The sequence below is a fragment of the Galleria mellonella genome, unplaced genomic scaffold (assembly GCF_026898425.1).
Source record: "Galleria mellonella isolate WM207_F2 unplaced genomic scaffold, CSIRO_AGI_GalMel_v1 utg312, whole genome shotgun sequence".
In the NCBI taxonomy this organism is placed as follows: domain Eukaryota; kingdom Metazoa; phylum Arthropoda; class Insecta; order Lepidoptera; family Pyralidae; genus Galleria; species Galleria mellonella.
In genome coordinates this window covers 8573173-8598351 of record NW_026442074.1, presented here as the reverse complement: position 1 = coordinate 8598351, position 25179 = coordinate 8573173, and the positions used below count along the sequence as shown (strand labels likewise).

Sequence of the window (25179 nt, the reverse complement as noted above, 5' to 3'; positions counted from 1 at the left end):
AAACAGGTGAATTGAGAATTTAAAAAATACGTCTTAATAATAGTTATAATAAATATTAAGTACATGCTTGATAATTTTAATATTCATTTTGAATTTACAAAAATCTATATTATTGCAAAGGTTGCTTTTGTTAACTTTATTAAAAATAAAAATTAATTACTGAATGTAATGCAAGACTGGAGAATGTGCTGGACTTACTCAGCAATTGTTTTTTCAAATATTTGTTGAAGTTTGTACCATCCAAATGTAAAAACCAATCAATCAAATTAAAAAAGAATGGTTATTTTCTTTATGATTGTTACCTCATAGGTCTGTCTGTTATAAACCAATTTGTAAAATCCTGTTTTCATCTGAAAGAGTATTTATCGTAAGATTTATCTGTAAAGATTGGTTCCATAGAAACTTTACCAAAATCGTTTCAGTACTTTAGTTTTTGAATCAAACTGGCTGATTTTGTCAAAATTTTAATCTATTTTTTTTTTGTGGAATAAACAAACTGTTCCTAGCTCTTAATTCAAACACTTCAATAGCTCTTGACAAAATGACGTCCCGAGTTATCTAGTTCATAATAAAAGTCATCGTTATTTAGGGAACATTAATTTAATTCTAACTAGATTTATATACATCTTAACAAATACCTTGCAATCACTCAAGATACCGTAACATACGTTACTCTGTACTGTTTACCCATCAGGTCCATTTCACATAACTTATAAAGTCACAGATTAGAAATTCTGTGCGTTCTTGTCAAAACTCTGCATTTCATATTTGGCTATAACATTGCACACTTCCATTTTAACTTTAGGTATGAGATTTGGTTGTAATTTTTTCACACTGGCTGCCATACTTCTAAAGAATACGTCAATTTCGTTTGTGTTCTCTTTTAGAATTTTCTCTATTAGTTTGTCTATGACCTGTGATCTCTGTTCGGGTGTCTTTGAGTCTTCTACGTATCTGAGTACTTTTGGCTGATTCAGGAGTATGGGTTTTGGCAGAATTTTAATCGGAGGTATATTCTTGGGCATCGGCATCGACTTTTTCCTTCCGACATTTCTTTTTATTTTCTTTGGCGGGTCCACTTTCGTTTCTATTTTTGGCATTATTTTAATAAACGGTTTTACATGTGTTTCCTGTGGGCCGTCGACGACAGTGATCTGAAATGTGACAAAAAGATTATGTTTATATATTTTCCACTTTCATTTCCCATCAGATTAAGTTACAATGTCAAGTACTGCACTGCGAGTGTCGCCATCTGGCGGTCTAGATATTAATAAGATTTTTAGTAAATTCATAATAATGTTTGGACTAATCAAAAATGGAATGTTTGCATTAATAGTGTAAAAGAAAGTGACAAAACACTTAATTTTATGCATCTTAGAATGACTAACAGGTTGGCAGCCCACCTGGTGGATAGTGGTAACCATTGCCTATAGACATGTGCTGTACCACTGACATAACAGAGTATATTGTTGCGTCTAAGATTCCTCCCCCCCCCATGTATTGTCATTCTTGAGGCCTAAGGTGTTATTCCTCTGCACTGAGTTGATTGCCGCAAAACAGCCAGGCAAGCACAACTGTTTCACGGTAAAACACAAATGCGACAAAGGTGCCCAAGTAGTCTTTTTAATTGGGTACCTCTGTCCCATTTGTATTTTTGTACAAAGTCTCCTACAGGTGAAATAATCTCCCGATGTACAATCGAAATTTGTCCAGGGACACGAAAAATAAAATAAATAAAAAAGTATACTATGTTCTTCTCCAACTCCTACATACAACATGTGTATATCAAATTTTATAGGGATTAGTTAAGCCGTTAAAATGCTAAAAGGTAACCAACAAACTCATTTTAACATTTATAATATTATTCAATACCTTTTCATCCCCAAGATACAGGTCTGACCTAGTTTGGGGACTGATGGTAATGCAGATATTTCCTCGTTGAATATAAATTGTAAAAATTGTAAATTGTACCTTATGCAACTTTTTTTTATACAACTTAGAATGGCAAGCGGCCCACCTGATGGAAAGTGGTAACTATCACCTATAGACATGAGCAGTACCATGGACATAACAGAGTATACTGTTTCGCCCATGATACCCCCCATGCGTTGCCATTCCTGAGGGCTCAGGTGTTATTCCTCTGTACCCAGTAAATTCACACCATATCCCACCCTTCAAACCGAAACACAACTGCTTCACGGTTGAAACACAAATGGGACAGAGGTACCCAAGCAATCGACTTTGTACAAAGTCTCCCTCTGCAACTGTATCTTTCTTGAATAAATATTATATTTTATATTATTACCTCATAGTATTCCTGGTTATCTGTAATAACTTGCTGCTCGATGCCCACCAGGGATTGTGACTTCCCTTCATCATCAATCACTTCCATTGTATGATCCAGTATTTCTTCAGTGTCCAAAATAGTCTCATCAAGAAATTGAAGTTTCTTGAACACTTCTACCGTGGGTTTGTTCATTGTACCCATGTGTTTGCTCTTTATACAGCCATTTTTGAGACCACACCAGTGTCTCTTGCATTCTTCAACTGGAAAGTATCATTTAATCAGGATCAGTACAGAATATTGAATTTTACTAAAAATGGAAAACTTTCATACTAATAAAAAAAAAATTTTAATTAGTGTTTATTGGATACTGAGCTCAGTGGAATGTGGACATGTCTAGTGCTCACCACAATGATAATAGTCGATAAAGACATATGTCTACACTATTAGGGTAAACTTTAATTAAAAAGTAATGGAACTGTTTACAAATTCAACACGAATTAATCATGATAGTTTCCAGGAGGAACCGTGTGGAGATCGACTTAATGGGGTATATTATTAGCAGTGGGGCTGATAAACCCCATAACTAACAATCCCTTTCCCGTCACTTTTGGGTTGGATTTTATTAATGGGAGTGAAAAATAAAAAAAATTATGAAGCCTTATACTATTGGTAGATAATCAGTAGCAATCACCAGGTGCTCATTGCTATTGATTGGTATTTAATTTTATAGTTAACTACATCTAATACCCATTAGTTGGGAAGAAAGTTTTGTTAGTTAGTTGAAGACAAATATGATAAAATATATCCTCTATCAGGTTGGCCTCCCCACGGTTCCTCCCAGAAACCATAATGCACAATTCCAAGTGTATTCATCACAATGGGCTAACTTGTCTTTTCATTCTCACCTACCATCATAGGTATTGTTACCCCATCAGTGTATACCATTAGCAAATGTGGAGTTATCATTCTATTATCATCCATTAAAAAAAATACCAGTTGGTGACTGGGTATCTTCAGTTTTTTTGGGACATTTGCAATTGTCTATCCCACTAATATATACTTTCTAAAACCTGTTCAAAAGACAAAGTGCTTAATTACATAAGCAGTGACAATATATGTGTGAAAATGGTAAAACCTACAGATGTATGTAAAGAATGAAAAACTGGTACTCAGTTCTCACAGGGATAAGTGCTCTGTATAATCTCGGTGTCAGCTGGAGTGTCAAATTATATAAATAATTTTAATAACCTAGAAATTATAAAAATTATACAGTGAAAACGAAATCTTTCAACAATTTTTTATATCAATGAGCCTATTTAAGCACTCCAGTATTATCTAACTACATACGTGTGTAAAGTATAATGTTACTCATTTACAAAAATAAAACCGATATGTATTGCAGATTTTTGTTTGTAAATAAAAAAGGTCACTCACCTAACGTCCACTAACACTACGTGAATCCGAAATTCGTGAATTCTGTTCCATATACCTAAAAGTAAAGCATTCCAGGTTCCAGCCATACAAAGCAGCGAATGTCATATTTTTTTAAATCGCTTACCTGGCTTGGAAAACTCCTACTCTATTTCTTGCCATGTAAATAGATTTAAAAGATAAATATTTTTTTTTGAAAAAATCATACACTTCACAAAAAATTATGCGATTCCACCAATGCAGCGAGTTTTTCGTCTTCTTGTCTAGTCCAACCAATCGCGTACAAAGGCCCAAGCTAATGCTCGATTCCGCGTGCGTCATCACTTTGGAACAAAATGTCGGCTGTCCTATCAGCGAACGGAAATAGACGGCCTGCGCAGAAAATGTCACATTTTGCCGTCAATGTTTTACTGCATTCTTTGTTCTGATTGGTTGTTGAATTTGTAGGAACTTTCTGAAATAGCGCCCTCTATCAGTAAATAGCTAATATCTTTCATATTGCCCTCTAGCGTCTAATAGATGTATTACAATGTTTCATTGTAACATTATTTTACAATATAAATAACAGAGAACGTTAAAACATTTGTTTCATAAGTCTTCTTAATTGAGATTTAGTAACAAAACAAAAGATATAAAATTAGTACCTCTTAGCTTCTACAAACAAAATATATATTGGGGTCGATTATTTCTAAAATTATAATTTTAATTACAAGTTACGTTAGCAAAACTGTTATGGTATTGACCATCGACAATTAAATGTATAAGAAAACTCATAAAAATGTAATATATACCATCCGTAGAATAATATTTCCGTTGTAATATCAAATTACATTCTTTATTTTAGAAATGAAGAATGATGCTTCAGAATTCTCGTCCGATGTGATAGTTTTATTAACAGCATCTAGCGGATTTTTTGATAAACTAGAACTTGGTGTAAAATTGATTCATATTCATAATTTTTTTCGTGTTGGCCTATCCCAAGACCTACCTACCTACATGAATTTTAAAAATTACTGTTTTAGGTTTTTTTTATTAATTTCTCGATACCGAGAGGGAGACTTTGTACAAAAGTCGATTGCTTGGGTACCTCTGTCCCATTCGTGTTTCAACCGTGAAGCAGTTGTGTTTGCATGGCTGTGTTTCGGTTTGAAGGGTGGGATATGGCGTGAATTTACTGGGTACAGAGGAATAACACCTGAGTCCTCAGGAATGGCAACGCATGGGGGGTATCATGGGCGAAACAGTATACTCTGTTATGTCCATGGTACTGCTCATGTCTATAGGCGACGGTTACCACTTTCCATCAGGTGGGCCGTCAGCTTGTTTGCCATTCTATGTTCCATAAAAAAAAAAAAAAAAAAAAAAAAAAAAAAAAAAAAAAAAAAACCGAAACCAATTTTTCCGAAATAAAAACATATGCATATAATTTCGATCCTTCCTATTTTATCAGACCCTTTCTTTTAGTTTTATTAGTGAAAAATAGAATGGCAACCTCGCCTGCGCTATCGATATACACTGCTGAGTCACCAGTGAGAGATGGTGGGTGAGGATGAAGGCAGGTCTTAGCCCATCGTGACCAATCCCACAAGAATCAACCACGATGGTTTCTAGGTGGAACCCTGTGAAGATCGAAAGGGTATATGGCTTCCAATAGAGCTGTTATTAATATACCTTATCAAATCGACCTCCACGCGGTTTCACCTGAAAACCATCGTGACAAATTTATCGTTGAATTCGTCACGATGGAGTAACTGGCCTGCCTTTTCATCCTCACCTATCATCCCTTACTGGTGCCCCATCAGTGTATACCGATACCGCAGGCGGGGTACCATTGCATTATCATCCATCAAAAAAAATTATGTAGCCCAATTGCTAACAAACCTTTCACCCTTGTACAGAGCCTGTACACGCCTGCAATATCAAGATGACTGTATTGATCCTGAATAAGGGGGGGAGGGGTCGTCATGTCCACCCCAGAATTACAGGGTCAGACCTTTTCTCACAAATATTGCAGGCTGGGTTGTATTCTAGAACCTTTATGTTATTTGTTACTTCGTGATATATATATATATATATATATATATATATATATATATATATATATATATATATATATATATATATATATATATATATATATATATATATATATATATATATATATATATGTTGTCAGTGCGTGGAAACACTGGTATAGATGGACCATGATCTCAGATATTAAAATTGTCATAAATATTAATAAAAAAAGCTTCAGAAAAAAAATTGATGGTCAAATGGTAAATTATTAACAACAATACAAATTAATTAAAACGGAAATTACTATAGACAATAAAAATACCGCCATTTTAAGTTTATTGTTGTTGTGCTTGATTACAATTTACCGCAGGTTGGTAATGTGAATAAAAAAAATTGTGGTTGATTGTAATTTATGGCATCTTAGTAATAATGATCGAAATTAAAATTACGTCATATTTCCGCACACATACATCCATACTATTTACGTATACTGATTACCCTACTACATATTGTTTTGATCCGGATACATCGTCACCTTTATGGTAAAATTACGAAACTGAAAAAGATACATTTTACAGGGGAACTTTTTGAAACATTAGAATGTAAATAACTTTTGATAGAAGACTACTGTAAAAAATCATGCTAACATTTTAGTTTTAAAATCCAGTTTTTTATTGAATTAATTATTATTATATTACAAGTATCAGAAATAAATGCATATTCGTTACTTTGCACCTTCATACATGAGAGTTCCTAGATATGGAGTTTTAGAGAAAACTCCAGTTTAAATAACAACGTTATAGCAACCATTCATGTAAAATAACTAAATTAGGATTGAAAAATTGATAAAATAATTATTGAAATTTTCAAATTAAAGTGTTTATTATAGAAAATACTATAAAAATATGCTAAGTAAGTTTGGGTATATCACAAAAATATGGAGATTCGAGCTACTCGATTTCTTTAACCGTTAGAGATAGAAATTTGAAAATAAGCCACAATAATTAGTATGGAGCAAAATGTAGATTTTTAAAGAAATGTCAAATTTTAAAAAACTGCAGATTCGTAAATTTGCCATAGAGGTGACGACATTTTCAACCGACTTCAAAAAGAATCATGTCGTCAACTCGAATGTGTTTTTTATGTTTGTTACCTCATAACTTTGTCAGTTAATCGATTTGAAATTTTTTTTGTATCTGAATAATAGTTACAAATTGGTCCCATAGAAGTTTTATTTTATATAATTTTAATTATTTATTATCAGAATAAATGAAGAGGATCCAGCTCCTCATTTTTCAAGACCTAATTTGCACGAGATGCTAATTCAAAAAGAGGTAATGAAGCCAAAGACCAGAGATGAGATGAAGCTGGAGCAAAGAGGCACGTCTCGAGGCGCTAATTCGAGGGCCAAAAAGATTCGTGCGATGCGATACAAAACAACCTAATCTAACCTGAGGGGGAGGGGGGAAGGGATTGTTAGTAATGCGGACTGTCAGTCCCGTTGCTAGTAATATACCGTATCAGGGCGAGCTCCACGTGGTCCTCCCTGGAAACCATCGTGCTGAATTCCTGGTGTATTCATTACGGTGGGATAACTGATCTGGACTACCTGCTCTTTCATCCTCACCTATCATCCGTCATTAGAGCCCCGCCAGTGTATAATACCATTAGCGTAGGCGGGTTTGCTATTTCATTATCATCCATTGAAAAACAAAAAAGAATTAATTTGAGCAGGCATTGGAGGCAAGGAATTGTTAGTAATGGGATCTAAGAGCCTTGTTACTAATATATTGTAGTCTATCAGGTCGACCTCCACGCGGTTTCCCCTGGAAATCATCATGATTACTTCCTATGGAATTCGCCACGATGGACTAACTGACCGGCTCTCATCTTCATCTATCATCTATCACTGGCGCTCTGTTATTGTATACCGATAGCGGAGACGCGGCTATCATTCTATTATCATCCATAAAAAAAAAACCTGAGCAAACAATAAACATTTACAAAGTTCCGTTAAAATCAGCGGTTTCTAAGAATAGCATGAATGAATATTGTGAGTTAATGACACGGGCTTTATAAATGTTAACGTAGATGTTTGTTTATTTTATACACTGTTATTTAAAAATAATCCAAGATCGTTTACTTAATTTGCCAACTATAAAAAAAAAACTATCACTACCTGCTTGGCCATCGTAATAATAATAATTATATATATATGTGTTTTTTTTCTATGTCCTTTACACAAAGATTGTTTGGAAGAGATTGTTTAGCGGTAAAGCCGCTTTTTGTATTACTTCATATTAAAAAAATACTGTATTTTTAATTTTTATAAATTGCGCAATAAAATGTAAAATAAATAATAATAAATTTATTATTATTCTATAGAGGTCGACTTAACAAAAAATACTTTGAAACATTGTCTGTTATGTCACAGCATTTAGGAAATCTCAGTTGAAATGATTAAATATTGTTTAGTCTATATAATAATTTTTGCTTCAAATTTTTTATGTTAAAATCTTAGATTATATACGTAGATAGAGTGTCTCCATACAAATGCTTCGAAAAAAGCGGATCAACTTTTTCATACAAATTCGTGTGATAAGAAGTTAAGAGTGACTCTTTGCAAGTTCTATATTTATTTTGTTTTATAATTTCTGCATCTTTTTAATGCGTAAATATTCATTTTATTTATTAAATAATACGTCAAAATATATTGTGTGCATAAGTATATAGAACACTGATTAAAAAAACGAGTCAGCTAATTTGACAATTAGCTGACAAAACGTTGACTCGTTTTTGAGACTCGACGCTATATTTATATAATCTATGGTCAAAATCTATGAAGTACTGTAATAAAATTTACTTTAAAGGCAGACATTATTTTGTTTAGAAATAAACAGTTGTTAGATACGCTTTTGTACTAAACATGTATTGAACATCTGTTCATCGCACGTTTAACTTTTTGTTACGGACGACGGTAGATATCTACTTTTTACGGAAAGAGACCCGGAGCCTGTAGTATTATGCAGCAACATCTTACACTGGCACCATTCATAGTGATGGAGGAATCTCTACATTATCTAATCGGTGCACACAGATAATGCAGACCAAACAAACGCATTAGATTAGTTAGTACCAAGCCGCGGGCGCGAGCTTTGACAGAGATTATAACGATAACTTGAAGCTTTTACGCATCCTAACGATCTTTAACTATCAAAACCTCCTAACTGACATTAGTGGTTGTAAAATTTTTTACAAGCTTTTATTTAATTTGCTTTTATGTAGTACTTATACACGTATTCCAGTACAAAATTTGTAATCTATTTTTTAACTACTTCCTGGCGTCCGTTATGCTAAAATTTGGCATACTTGTGTAATGTTGGTGACAATACCGTATTATGGTATAGTCGAATTGGTCTGATGATAAAAATGGAAAGTAGCCATAGGAACTCGTGAACTACAATACATTGTGTTTAGACTAGGACTTATCAAGACTAATAAGTCTTGACAATAAAAAAAGTTGTGGTGCCCAGGCTATGACGATGAAACTTCAAGACTACTAAAAAAATAATCAGATTTATTCTAAATTACATATCTCCTGTTATCAAATATTAAAGGCCGGCAGCACACCTGCAATGCCGCTGGTGTTGTGGGTGATCATGGGGGCAGTAATCACTTACCATCAGGTGAGCTGCATGCTCGTTTAACCCCTGTGTTGTAAAAAAAATATCACATAGAAAAAAAAAATATTTGGAATAAATTCTTTTGGCTTTTTTTCATCGACATTTGAATGCCTTTAACTCCTAACACGTCCTTGTTAGAAGCAGCAGAAAGTGCAGATAAGTTCAAAGTTTTTGGACCACACCTATGTCTAAAATGTATGGGAGTTTTTCCGTATGTGACATAATTATAACAAACAAACTACACAGTCATTACATGTAATAAACTGCTAAAAGTTCGGCAACACCATGACATTCCCTGTATTGTCAAATGTATTTTCCAGCCGTCAGCAACGTGGTAAACAACCGCGTAGGTAAATGCTTGAAGCAAACATAATTTATCCAAAAGATAGCGGTAAGCTTGGCCTCTTACACGTTGTTTGTTTCGGTAAGTTCATAACATGCACCTAGGCGATTTGATTGTTCGAGAAGATTGGCAGTTTCTATCAAATATTTAATATTTGTAAAATATGCATCGACTCTGAATAAGTCATAAATTTACTCAATATGCCACCGTGTTTCTCCTCTGTCAGCTTCACAATTCAGGGTTCGCTTTGATTCGTTCTTTAGATTTAGCCACTCTATTCTAAAACAGGACCGTAAAGGCAATAAATATGTACTAATTTTGAAAAAAAGAAAATTCACCAAATTGCATTGTCTGTGGAAAAGTTGAAGATGTACAGCACCTATTGATGGAAGGTTATAGGAACCGAAGGGAAAGGGAAACATTTTTAAAAACATTTAATATTAATAAATTTGATGTGGGGATTGTTCAGAACATAATGCATGCTCCTACTACCAAAATTGCTTTGTGTTTAAGTTAATTAGTAAGTAGTATTGTTTATTCATAATTATAATAGTATATAATAATAGATTTTATGGGATTGACATGTTAAAAAACAAAAATCCCAAATTAAACGTAGATTAAAAAAAAATGTACTAATTTTACTAGTCACTTACCGATTACTACGAAAAGGCCTGCGAGCTTAGAATAGTAATCACTTATAACTAAATTGTGTATCCGTATTTTATTATTATTATTCTCTCTTACATTCAATATCAGGTTCAGAATTAGATACGTTATTCAATCGATAGGTATATTTTCTTCTATATATTTATATATTATATCATTATAATTGTTACTTTTATTTATATGTATCAACTCTGAATAAGTCATAAATTTACTCAATGTGACACCATATTTCCCCTCTGTCATCTTCACAATTCACGATTCACTTTTTTTCGTTCTTTAGCTCCAGCTACTTTATTCTATTTCTTTACCCGTTCAATATCAGGTTCGGTTATAGACGTGTCGTTCAGTAAATAGGTATATTATCTTCTTTTTAATTATGAACGAAAATATGGACAAAAGACAGACTTAGTGCTAGAGTAGCATTCTTTACCAGTCACTATTATAGGATGAACAGGGAACCGCGATCGCGATGCAAAATTATTGAAATAATAACCTATATATATTTATTAAACGTAACATAAATAATTATCAATAATATAAAATAGTAATCGTATTATTTTCAAACTTTTATTTCCGTTAAGAAAATTTTAGAGTTCAGAGTTTTGCATGTGTGACCATCGCGTTGATTCAGACTTGTGTTTTTTGACCTGTCTATTTCTTTGTTTGGAAATCCAACACCACCACATAGTTTTATTTTTATAACTACTACTACATCAAGGATCATTTCAATAACAAATTTAATATTTATAATATTTTTAGATTTTACGTATGTGAGTTTCTTGATTCTGCCATAGTTTTTAAACAATCTAAACAGATTTAGATGTATGGTGTCGTTAGAATCCTAACACAATCCTGAGTGATATTGGATATAATTTTTTTTTTTAAATAGTCTTTTTTTTAACTGGCTATTCGTATTTTATGTTAATATTGATATTTTGCGATATAGTAGGTTATATGTATGGCTTTTTTCAACTTCTCGTTCTATTCTCTTTGATATTCTAGCTTAAATATCTCTAGACATAAGCACATGCTTCTCAGTTCTGGATTCATCTATTTTGATTAGTCAATGGCCTAAAACAGCATCCAAAACAGCGCCGCTTGTGATCGCATCATAAATAAGAGCTTATACACTGAATACACTTCCAACTAATGAGTATACGGAGCACGCATCACCGTTCGGATCTCTTCTTTGTAGTCCAAATAGTTTTAAGAAAGCATTCATCAAGTCTTATCAGGATTGTTCGGAAATATAACAAGTATTTATTCTTTAGCTATTACATTTAAACCTACTAGTTTTTACCCGCTACTTCGTTCGCGTGATCGGGATATGTTGATTGACCTGAAAAAAAATAACTCTTGTCTTTTTATTCCAAATACTAAATTTTATAATGATTAGTTGAGCCATTAAGGCATCGAGAGACGACAAACTAACAAACTCACTGTCACATAATATTACTAGCAAGTAGAAATGAGATTTTTATGTTGTCGTTTTACAGACTACCCGCTCATATAAAAGTGCATTTATTTATTGTATTCTTTATTGCGACTAAAATACCTAACATTAAAAACAAAGACATATATCAGCCAGTAATCAGTCGTCCATCAGAATACTATAATTGGCGACTAGCCGATACGAACACTTTTCATATTCTGTAATTTTCGCATGCATACGAGAATTAATAGCAGCGGAATTAAACAAAATTAATTTGGTCAACTAATCTGTGATATGGATTTCCGCAACATAACACTCAGATCACTAAAAAAAAAAAAATATTTTGGAATTTATAATTTATATGTGTTTTCCTTTTTGTTTTACAATGATAGTTTTTCTCTGCAACTGACTTGTTAATACGTTTGTATTTTATATCTATTAAATAAAATATCATTCACAACGTATTTTATTGGGGAGAGAAGGGATTGTTAGTAATGGGGATTAGTAGCCCCATTGCGTGCAATATACCCTGACAGGTCGATCTCCTCGTGGTTCCCCCTGGAAACCGTCGTGGTTAATTCTAGTGGAATTCGTCAGGATGACCTGCTTTCATCGTCACCTGTCATGCCTCCATTTACCATTCCATTATCATCCATTAAAAAAAGAAAGTGTTTTCTTAATTTGTCTTTGTTCACTACTTCATTATATTGATACGAATTACGAAGTTGCGGTTCCCATTTCAGTTATCGACAGAATAGTATTTATAAATGACCATTTATTTTCCTATGCTGTACATATATACTTAGTGATTCGATTCTCATATTTAGCGGCATCGTTATCATTTACCAGCGGGTGGGTCGTCAGCTTGCTTTCCGTACAAAGTTGTATAAAAAAATTCACAGCTCTGTGCAATAAGTAGGCAATGCCTCGTCATGAAGTCATTATTGTTCTAATGCCTTAACAGTTGAAATGCAAGTGGCACGCGTGGGCTTTGTTTATGGCCTGTCTCGATGCGGAGTTAGCAGTCGACTCCCTGATGGGATGTTGTGATAAAATATACCTTCTGTCAGCAATATTGCATGTAACAGTAAACAAATATTAGAGCAGAGGATGTACTAATGTAATTTGGCTTTAAAAAATTCAATTGAGTTTCTTGCCAGTTCTTCTCAATTGGATCTATATACCGAACTGGACGGTAGGGTAAATATAAAATTATAATGTAAAAATTTGACGTTCATAAGCGGCTAAAATGTCCTACATGAATAAATGATTTTTGAATTTTGAATTTTGAATTTAATAATACAAAATCCAAAGTATCTTTCGATTTTCGACATAGAAATATTTTTGAACATAGAAAATAATTTCTATTCACTCATAAATTTTAATGTTTAATAATTTTTTTAAAGTAAGGCTTTACATATCACGCGAATTTTGATTGAGTATCGGTCATATATTCAGAATATTTGGGCTTGTAATTTCGGAGTAGGCTTCTTATTTTATATGCATAAAAATCTAAAGAGGTATATACTTTTTTTGTGGTAGAGCCACGCTGTAATCCTATATGGTATTGCAGCATGAATGGGCCGGCTCGACCGGGGAAGTACCACACCCTCACAGAATACCGACGCTAAGTGGTTGCACTTTTAGTGCGATCACATTCCGTATGGTGAGTGAGGGAGTCCGGAGGCCCATCCCATACCCATCCCATACCCATCCCTTTCCTATTCCTAAAATCCTTTCCCCAACCCCGTCCCCCTATCTTACAACACGCAACCATGGCAGTGGAATTAAAAAAAAATAACATACCCCAGGGAGGTACCAGTAACCATGTTGCTGGAGAATCCTCTCTCGAGCAACCACGCTCGGGCTGCCCTGCGTATTCTGGGGGGGCAAAATTCCGCTCTTTGGAACCAAGGGCAAACGAAGCAAGATTTCTACGGCATCCCCTTCGCTCAATGTGAGCTTCTGCAATATCAGGGGATTACATTCTAACTTAAACGCTGTTCACCACCACCTAGAAACGGCGCGGCCGGCATTGCTCTTTCTAACGGAGACACAGATATCCTCTCCAAACGAAACTTCATACCTAACGTACCCGGGATATAAACTTGAACATTGTTTTGTTTCGCGTGCCGGTGTATGCGCGTATGTCAGAGAGGATATCTGCTGTCGCCGCCTTGGAATTCTTGAAGGTGCGGACCTGTCTATTTTATGGCTGCGCGTAGACTGCAATGACCATCCTCGCGTCTATGCATGCCTATACAGGTCCCACAGCGGTAACATCGAAACCGACCAACTCATTGAGCACGTCCAAAGGACTACAGATTCCCTGCTCGAACAGATTCCTTCCGCTGAAGTCGTGATTCTTGGCGATTTTAATGCCCACCATACCGAATGGCTTGGTTCACGTACAACCGACTATGCGGGAAGATCTGTTCATGACTTTGCTTTGGCTTATGGTCTGACGCAGCTTGTTTCCTCGCCTACGCGAATACCTGATGTGTTGGACCATTCACCTTCACTGTTGGACCTTCTGCTGACCACCCACCCAGACAACTATGTGATTTCCGTCGAAGCTCCGCTTGGATCGTCGGATCACTGTCTGGTGCGGAGCGAGGTGCCTCTCATGAGTCCGATTCCACCACGTTCCACGGGTAGACGTCGTGTTTGGCACTATAGGTCGGCAGACTGGGATGAGATGCGGATTTTTTTCGCATCTTACCCATGGAGGCAGGTTTGCTTCGCACTAAGGGACCCCGACGCCATCGCCAATTCCATCGCCGATGTGGTGCTTCAGGGAATGGAATTATTTATTCCTAACTCTGTGGTACCTGTCGGTGGGAAATCCCAGCCCTGGTATGGAGCCTCTTGTAGAATAGCATCTCGCCTGAAACAGGAGTGCTTCCTAGCCTGGGCCAAAGGTGTGGCGTCGCGAGATCCTAACATCAGTGCCCTTAAAAAGAAGTATAACTTTGCCTCTAGGTCCTTCAAAAGAGTTTTGGCCACAGCGAAGTCAGAGCATATTGGTAGAATTGGCAAGAGATTGGCTAGTTTACCTTCGGGGTCTCGAGCTTTCTGGTCTCTTGCCAAAGCTGCACAAGGGAATTTCTGTCAGTCATCTTTTCCACCATTGCGCAGGGAGGATAACTCATTGGCTCTGAACGCCAAAGAGAAGGCTGATCTCCTTGGATCTCTCTTTGCATCGAACTCGACGTTGGATGACGGGGAGAAACCACCGCCGACCATCCCGCGTTGTAAGAGCTCTATGCCGGATGTTAAATTCACGCAAAGATCAGTGCGTAGAGCACTTCTCTCCCTTGAAATCCATAAGTCGAGTGGGCCCGATGGCATTCCTCCAATTGTGCTTAGGACGTGCGCACCAGAGTTGGCTCCGGTTCTTACGCGTCTTTTTCGGCTCTGTTACTCATCAGGTATAGTCCCAAAGTTTTGGAAGACTGCTTTGGTGCATCCGATCCCTAAAAAAGGAGACCGCTCAGATCCAGCTAACTATAGGCCCATAACTATCACCTCCTTATTCTCGAAAGTCATGGAATCAGTTGTTAACCATCAACTGCTCCGGTACCTAGAGGATCGCCAGCTGATCTCAGATCGCCAGTACGGCTTTCGACGGGGGCGCTCGGCTGGTGATCTTTTAGTTTATTTAACACACCGATGGGCGGTGGCAATCGAGAATAAGGGAGAGGCCTTAGCTGTTAGTCTGGATATTGCGAAAGCCTTTGATCGGGTGTGGCATAGGGCACTAATCTCAAAACTACCTTCGTTTGGGTTGCCTGCGAGATTGTGCAGTTGGGTCGCCAGTTTTCTTAAGGAACGTAGCATTAAGGTCGCAGTCGACGGAGCATGCTCTGACTTAAAACCTGTGAATGCTGGTGTCCCGCAAGGCTGTGTACTATCTCCGACACTGTTTCTTCTGCATATCAATGATATGTTACAGATCAGTGATATTCATTGTTATGCAGACGACAGTACAGGAGATGCATTATACACCGGTCATGCAAAGATCTCGCGGGCACATACCGATGAGCTCCGGAACAGACTTGTGTCTGAAATCGAAACTTCGCTCGACAAAGTTTCGATCTGGGGTGAACGCAATCTTGTTCACTTTAACCCTAAGAAGACACAAGTCTGCGCGTTCACCGCAAAAAAGACACCGTTTGTCGTATCTCCTTACTTTCGGGGCACTTCCCTCGATAATAAGTCGAGTCTGGGGATTCTTGGCGTCGATATATCTAGCGACGTCCAGTTTTGCGGTCATCTGGAGGAAAAAGCTAAGATAGCTTCCAAAAAGTTGGGGGTGCTCAATAGGGTGAGACGGTATTTCACGCCAGAAAACCGCCTGAAACTGTATAAAGCTCAAGTGAGGCCACACATGGAATACTGTTCTCACCTGTGGGCAGGAGCGCCACAGTACCAACTCCTTCCGTTAGACCGCATTCAAAGTCGGGCAGCTCGAATTGTTGACGATCGGCGTCTTACTGTCCGGCTCGACCCACTGGAACTGCGTAGAGATGTTGCATCTCTGTGCATTTTCTACCGAATTTATCATGGGGAGTGCTCTGAAGAATTGTTCGGATTGATACCTGCTGCAGATTTTCACCATCGTACAACCCGCCATAAACTAAAATTTCATCCCAACCATCTGGACAAGTGGCGGTCCTCCACCGTGCGTTTTTCAAGGCACTTTCTCCCACGCACAACCACTCTTTGGAATCAACTTCCAGCAGCAGTATTTCCGAACCGATACGACAACATAACCTTCAAGAAAAGAGCATATTCCTTTTTAAAAGGCCGGCAGCACACCTGCAATGCCGTAGGTGTTGTGGGTGATCATGGGCGGCGGTAGTCACTTACCATCAGGTGAGCCGCATGCTCGTTTGCCCCCTGTGTTGTAAAAAAAAAAAAAAAAAAAAAAAATACTTTTAAATTATTTCTAATAATTATTTGTTTCTTTTTTTATCGTAAGCATTTACTCAGTTTGCTTACATTTAAAATGATTCCATACTAATTTTGCTTCAATTGATGTTTTTTTTTTATAAATGCAACTCAGTTTTTCCGCTACAAAAGATGTGAGATCTCATATAAAACCAAGTCAGCTATTTAAATGTCTATGGATGCATTTGTTCAAAAGCTTAAATATCGAGAATCATATATATATATATATATATATATCTATATATATATATATATATATATATATATATAAGGCTTCGCATATGCAAAGACTCCAACACTAAACAATGTCCATAAATTACCTAATTAATTTCACACAATACTATCTATTATCTTTCTCTATTAGTTATCTATATTCTGATGTTATATATTGTTATTTAATAAATAACCTATCAATATTTATACTGACCGTATCAATATTAACAATTCTACTAATAAAAGATTTATTAATTGCACTAGTTAGATTTATTTAATAAATTAAAAAGTAGACTTTGTTTTCAGATTATTCTTTTATAATTGTGATACCGTGCAATTACTGGGTACGGGTAATATGGATACAGATCTGATATCTATATATTGGGTTTTTCTAGACATCGATGGGGAAAAAAAGGTCATCACCCATTTCGATATCGCCCATATCGGTCGGATATCTATTTTTGAATATGTTAAAATTCTATTATTCAATATTAATTTAGGATAACAGACATTTAACGTTTTTGTTATTGGACCAAAATATAGATATTTTTACTAAAATATATAGGTATTGCTATATACTATATACTCACTAGATATTTTATATCATATAGATAGATATTGTAGCGATGTTTACATTTATTCCATTGTACGCCCATGTATCGTATACGTATCTACTAAGGTACTTTGTTAATAACAAAATGTTGCCCTTCATGTGAACACGTAGGACAGGTGGGGTAGCGACTGATGAAGTGTGAATCCGTTTTGTGCTTACTGTAGCGTAATTTTTATTTATGGTATAATAGATTAAAAGTTGACAAGTGTGATGCTCGTTTACTTAGCAAGGGTTCTGTGGTATCAGTAATGTAGATCAGTTTATCTTTCTGGAATCCAGGCAAAATTATAATAATTTAAAGATTTTAATGAGTTGAAGATTTTTTATTACTCTTGTGCCATGCCGTGGAGCGAAGTTAGTTTGTATTCAATTATTTCTATATTTCCAGTGCGCGTTCCAGGTTATTTAATAGTAGTAACATTATGGATCAATCATACCTAGGGTGAGGTGCGTTATAGTTTTTAAGGCAATAGTTATATTTTATAAGTCCAATTTTAAACAAAATCGTTATATATTTTTTAGTGATACAAACATGTCGTAGTTGATTTAAAAGATATTCTACTATAATTATAATGCTATGTTATTTTTAGTTATAAGTAAATATTACAATATAGTTCGATTTAAAACAGCGATAGACATTGTTTTTTCTTACATCCCCGCGGATAAACATTAGAGACACATTCCGTGTCTAAGCGCGGCAGTTAAAATCCGCGCCGCGAACCTTGCGCACGCGCCGTTTCGTCGCACCAACGACCGCGAGAGATACGTTCGAATTTAGAATTTCTGTCCGTTATCCTGAAATAGAATAAAGACCTTTGTGCTCGGAATCCAAAATTGGTTATTTTTTTTATTTAACCAGGTGATTAAGTGAGGTGATTTTTTAAATTGGAAGTTGTGATTATAAGAATATTGGTGCAAATCGGCGTGACGATTGCATTTAACAACTAGAGATGCCATACTTCGATATTTGAAATTTGACAGTTGGATTGTTGAGTATCTGACGTCTGAACGACTCTGCGACACGATTGTTATGTCAATTACCACTACCACATTGTTACACAAATCTAAGTTGACACTTATTTAAATTTGTACCTAATTGGTTGAGCAACGAGCCGGTCTTCTGGCTGCAATCTGGATGAGCTCAAGTTATACTCGTTCTTACTTACATATCTTAATCTGTGTCGTAAAATATACTACCTAACACGATTTTAAGGCCGACAAGTAGGTAGTAAAGTTCGAATCCTGTTTATGCAAAAATTACGCAATTTTTTTTTTAAAGTTTAAAAATGTATTCTATATACAGTATTAGGTATACGAGTTACAACTAATTTTTTTAATGTATGCAATAACTCGATTAAATTTTTTAAGAAGTCAAGAATTTTAATAAAAATTTTATATCAGGTCATACTTATGATATAAATATAATATTAAAAAAGTACTAAAGTACTTTATTTAATAGGTGATAATGGTATGGTAACCTTGCTTATATTATCGGTATACATTAGCGAAAAACCCGGGGTGATAGATAAGGGTGATATGATAGATGAGCAAGTAGGTCAGTTGACCCAACAAGAAAAAATCACGATGTTTTCTAAGGGGAACTACGCGCAGGTCAACCTGGTGTGGTATATTGCTAACAATAAGATTGCTCCATTACCTACAACCCCCCTCTCCCCCGTTAGTAAGGATTATAATAGGTGATAATGAAATGATAATTAGGCTATCCAGTATACGGCTGGCGGGGCACCAGTGAAGGTGATACGTAAGGATAAAAACAAGTCGATTAGTCCATCGTCACGAATTCTACAAGAATTAACCAAAATGGTTTCCAAGGAGAACCGTGTGGAGGTCGATCCAACAAAGTATATTCTTAGCAAATATACCCTATTATACTGAATCCTAGGCATGGGTAATATCTCCTGGATATTGATGGCAGAAAAAATTCATTTCCTATTTCTTTATCACACTTATTGGTCGGTAATATTAATTTAATTAATTTTTTTCATTACTAAGGACTTATGGGCCACCCTGTATAATATACAATATATAAATGTATATATTGAGATCGAGTCCTTCTTTTCGATGTTTTACATTAAATAAAATGTAATTATGAATAAACTGAATGTAATTATATAGATATTGTAACTTCAATATATAGGTATTGCTATATATTATTCACCCCTACTAAATCCTATTTCTTAGTGTCTGTAAGTGACAATATATGAACCGCCGCAATCCTTGTACATGTAAACATTTGTGTGAACTCAATTATCTATTCCATACACATATTTGTTTCCCATTTAATGGTTTAACCACAAGAAACTATTATGCGATGTGCAATTCGCACCGTTGTGGTCACGGTCGAGTTTGTAATAAAACAAACGATAGAACTACTGCATGCAAATAATAGATTTTGTTCCACAAAAACAAAATACTAGACTTGAACCGTGGCAAATCCAGTTATTTTTTATTTATAAACCAAGTTATTGAACCGATTTTGATAAATTTTGTGCAGGACCAATCTGAAAGGTAAAACAGAATTTTCCAAAATGGTTAATAAATAACGGAGTTCTGATGTAACAAACTTAAAGAATACAACTGAATGAGAACCTCATTTTGTTTTGAAGTCGGTAAAATTTTAGTTAAATTGAGTTATTATTAAATACGATAAGTATTTAATAATAACTCAATTAGTAAATAATAGTATGGTTCCACAAAAAAAAAATAGCGACTGATATCATATAAAAAAAACATCGCTGTATCGTAGATGCATTAAATTGAAAATATTTATATTTAAAACACGGAATGTGTGTGTCTACAGAAAATTTTGTGCCAAGCAAAGTTTTCGATTTTTCTTGAGCATTTTTTTGCACCGTAAATTGCAGCCTTATTCCAAAATTAATACAAGAAGTAAATCCCGACAAGATTTGCAAAAGTTCGCTTGGGAATTGATACGTAAAATATAAACAATATTTATAATACGAGTAGAACATAAAATATTTTATTTTGACAAATAGAATTTTTTTTAATCCCAAATTACATACCTGCCAAAAAGCGAACTATTTTCAAATCACAGTGAGTGTCACTGGGGATGATGTAAGGACTCTAAAATATGATTCAAGGAATTAGAACTTATGATGAAATAAAGAAATTGGCCTACCTATATGAGCCTGAAAAATATTACATTTGTTTTTTGGTACATTGGGTTGATATTTAGTCCATGTATATATACATACATACACATTTCCAGTCAATTTCGACTACAGCGACTGCTAGAAAATTGTGGAAGGCTATGATGATTTGCCCAATTTTGTGCCTTTAGATGACCACAGTAGCAAATCTTATGAGTAAACGTGCACAAGCGACACGTTAGGACACCATTGACGTAATTATAGAAAATGGCCGTTATATATATGATTACTATGATATATGGTATGCTTAGTATTCATTATATAATAACGTACTTACGTTCTCTATACCTATGTCTATAATTGTTTATGTCTGTCTGTACGTGACGATTTTCCACGAAGTGGACCACTAGTTCGCTTGCTATAATCAACACAAAAAAGAAGCATTAATCACTGGAATGTATCTCAATAGTCCAATTGTGTTAAGTCTAGATCCCCCATCGGTATGCCCAGAATGTAACTGTGCATCTAAATAAGGTATTGGAATTAGTAGACGCGGCGCGTGGCCAACCTATTTTAGTATGTCGGACGGACGAACGGAGCGTTGTGATATAGCGCCTTATCCAGATATTCAATGGTTTAAGAAATTGATGATCAATATAAACTTTGCTGCGCAAAAACAGCCATTTCAATTGTAAAATAATTGGTAGATATAAATTATTAACATCCTTTTTAAACAATGTTTTTATCAGCTGAACTAAATTTTTTTTTTCCAAAGGAACAAGGATCAATAAACCAATAAGTGAATCTACCTATGTTACAGAATGTAATAGGACAGAAATTTCGTCAATCTAAATTTCAAAATCATAAAAAATTTTGAAGCTCTCGTTCTAATTCGTCTAGCAGTTAAGTTAGTATAGGTACAAATTTTCTGTCCCAATATATTTTATAGCACAGTAGATTTTTAGTTTACCATGGCTAACGACGTTAGTTTATATTAGATTAATAAAGAAGAAAAGGCTAATAAGAATTTGAGCGAAATAAGAACATAGGTAAAAGAATTGTTGGCTAAAACTAAACTGGAACATCAAATAGCCAAAGTCCATCTTTATGACCAATACTATGTCTAAATATACTAAATACTATTAGCAATGAAGGAACTGTAAAGACTGTTTGTAATAACAAATAAGTAAACTCTCATTTATAGTAGGTATTTGTAAGGATTAGACAAGGATCGTTACTTACAATATTCTCCACTATATCATAGCTCATTCACATGTATGTTTTAGTGTTATCAAATTAAGATAGAAAGCGCTTTAGTTTCTAAATTTAGAAGCTACCGGGAAAGGTTAGAGAGCACCTCAAGTCTTCAGAGTTCAAGTTTCATTGAATATGTTATATTACATAGGTATACAAGCGACGGCGATGTTTATTCAAAAATTTCACCGCACTCGAGAGCTCCCACGCGCCTTCGACTGGTACATTCGTCTACAGTAAAATGTATACAATAAATTATAAGACAAACTTTGCCAAAGATTGTCAAAGAAGATGATTCACTTGAAAGAAAATGGTAATCGTCGCCTATAAACATGGACAATAATATGAATATCACAAAACACACTGTAATACCCATTATACCATTCATGCATTGCTATTTCTGAGAACTTTCATGTTATGTCTCTATACCCTGTAATTTCAAATTAATTGTGGACTGCAGCGAGTGTAACGTTTACTCAATCAAGAGCAATTAACAGCTCAGTATCTGTATCAAAGCCTTTGCTACTTATAACAAATTTTAAGATCGTCAGTTCTACAAATCTCTTAACAAGATCGTCATTTATAGTGTAGGGCTCTCTTATAATCAGACGGTAACAAAGCTTGACACCGGATCGCATCCTCACTGAATTTCTAGTGTTTAATATAGGCTCAGTATATTTTTATGAAACGTTACTCAAGACACCTTGTCGAGCTAATGGATAGTGTTCACTATTTGGTTGCGACATAACGGATTATTTTTGGATTACTTATAAGCAAGTTCAAGCACCAAATCTATTTATTATTGCTCCATCAGAAATTTCATGTCTATTTAACGCGACATAAATAAAGCGAATTCTTATAAGCAGTTTATGCATTTGAATTGGCAATTTGGCTTTGGTAGCTTATGGGATATAAGCCAATATCCGCATTGTAATAATAATTTATATATTATAGATATATCAACTCCTACTTTGATATATCTATAGTTATATATTTTCTGACACTACAAATGGTCTAGAGATCTTTAATAAACAAATACTCGTAGTAAGTTGCCAATGACAGAAAAATTGCACATCTTTTGATATACATATTTGTTTACAATTTTCAAAACGCTTGTTTGATACTGCTTAAGTTTCTTTTATTATTATGATAGAACTGGAATGACAGCTGTACATATTCCACTTAGGCGTAATGAAATAATTAATATTTTGCTCTGTCCGTTTATTCGTTACTCATAAGGTTAGACTTAGTACACAAATATAACATTCTTGCCCTTAAGAATGGCAACGTCTCAATAGCACCCCAGGCATCAAAGTTTATTTTGTGTTGTCTATAGTACTATTTATGTAGTTTGTTATGTTATGTAATGTAGTTTATTAGTTGTAATGTCTGCCATTTCAATTTGTAGAAAAAAATTTTTCACTGCAGGAAATACGATACTACCCTTTACATCTTTAATTAACTACATTTAATAAAACTAGAACAAAAAGTAGTGTCTTTTTATTTTTAATTTCTTTTACTTCTCTTAATGTCGCAGTTGCCTGTACAGCTGTCACTATTAGTCCAACTGCACATTGTAGGTATGACCCCAGTAACAAACAAACGAGTTTCCGCTAATGCTAAGCTACTAGTCTGCTGGTAGCGATCGCGTTTCGACATTTTTATGTTCGCCTGTCGTTTCGGAAATGGAAGCTTTGATATGTTATATCGGCTTTTAGCTGTCAATTTTGTTATTTCCATTGATGTTTGTGCTTTGATGAGATTAGCTTGATGGAAATTTATTTGAAAACGTACATATTTATGGTATGCGTTATTAATAACATTCGTTCCGCTTGTTACTCCATTTTTGATCGACGTGAAGCATAGTTAAAGAGATGTTACTTCCTAATATGTTTGCTTGTTTGTCCTTATAGAAATTTATCGTTTATTCGCAAGTTTTCTAAAATTTGAAAAGCGCGTCCTAGAACTTGATTACCTCAACCCAAAAGATCTTAACGGTTGGGAATTTGGTAATGGTCGAATTTGTTTAATAGACACATAAAGTATATAGATTTCATTTGTACTAATAGTACATTAATAGTTTTTCTTCCTGATCTTGTTAAAAATTAATAATCCTTAGGATAATTGGGGCAAGTTGAATTTTACTTTTCTATTTACATTAACAGTTATTTACACATTAACATTATTTATTCTAAATTCCTCTATCTCATTTTGGACTACAGTCATTTATTTACAGACTCTACCAGTCATAGCACCTCATACATTGCTACTCCCCTATAGACTGAGGTGTTGGCTAAGGTGTGTATTATTTATGTCTTCGAGAATGCACTGGTTATCTTCCTACACCATCTACAAAAGTATCTGCATTATCTGTAGCTCATTTGATTAATTTTATGACGAATTTTATGTTTAATGTCCGTATCCCACGTACCTTTTGTGTATTTAGTTCTAAATTTCACAATTATACTTTCACGGACTTCAATTTTACTGACTGCTTTCGTGAAATATGTCATGTGTCAGCGAAAGTGCGAGGGCGTTATTGTTTTCATCTTGAACATAATTTTATACTGTCTCGATATCTTCATCGATTAAACGATGATTCGGATCGATATCCGGTAGATACGTCTGTATTAGGTTTATTTTATTATGTTAATCTTTATCGAATTATGTTTGTTTATTTAAAAATTGATCTTCATAATGTGTCAAGCTAAGGTTTCACACGTTTACCTATAACTTTCTAAATTAAAAATTGCGTTGATGTTTAATAAATGAGTTGCTATATGTCATGGCAATTTTTAATAAAAGCCGATAGTATGATAAAAAAAAAATACTCGTAACTGGATATATTCGATTTTGTACCGCATGACAAATACGACTTCAGTGATCACAAAATTAATATGAGATTAATACCAATACGTGAGAAAACCTTGTAAAAATTAATGATCAAAATCAGTTCGTATGTTATGTATGTATGATTGTTAGTAATATATGTAAATATAGTATAAATCGCTTGAAAATATAGTTGTAATTTTCATATGATGCAATATGAATGTGTTTCGTATAAACCATAAGAAAATCCAAACCATATCGAATATTTCTAAACACATTACACAATTTTCCGGATACACCGGTTACGTTAACAATGTTTGAACTACCA

The 25179-nt window shown here is 34.8% G+C and overlaps 2 protein-coding genes across 3 annotated transcripts in view; one reads left to right on the top strand and one right to left on the bottom strand.

Annotated features, from left to right (window-relative positions):
* The window catches only part of LOC113516494 (unconventional myosin-XVIIIa), a 269678-nt gene that overhangs the window by 42668 nt on the left and 201831 nt on the right, over window positions 1–25179 (top strand). The window lies entirely within an intron of this gene.
* LOC113515911 (uncharacterized) lies at window positions 582–4078 on the bottom strand. 2 transcript variants are annotated; one of them, XM_052895902.1, is made up of 4 exons: window positions 3846–4078; window positions 3722–3776; window positions 2306–2547; window positions 582–1154 (listed from the first exon to the last, which is right to left on the bottom strand). In XM_052895902.1, the coding sequence occupies exons 3-4, from the start codon at window positions 2486–2488 to the stop codon at window positions 726–728; spliced, it is 612 nt and encodes a 203-aa protein (XP_052751862.1). In that variant the 5' UTR covers window positions 2489–2547; window positions 3722–3776; window positions 3846–4078; the 3' UTR covers window positions 582–725. The 2 variants fall into 2 exon arrangements, with proteins under 2 accessions (XP_052751862.1, XP_052751861.1); XM_052895901.1 differs by lacking the exon at window positions 3722–3776 and having other exon boundaries at window positions 3846–4077.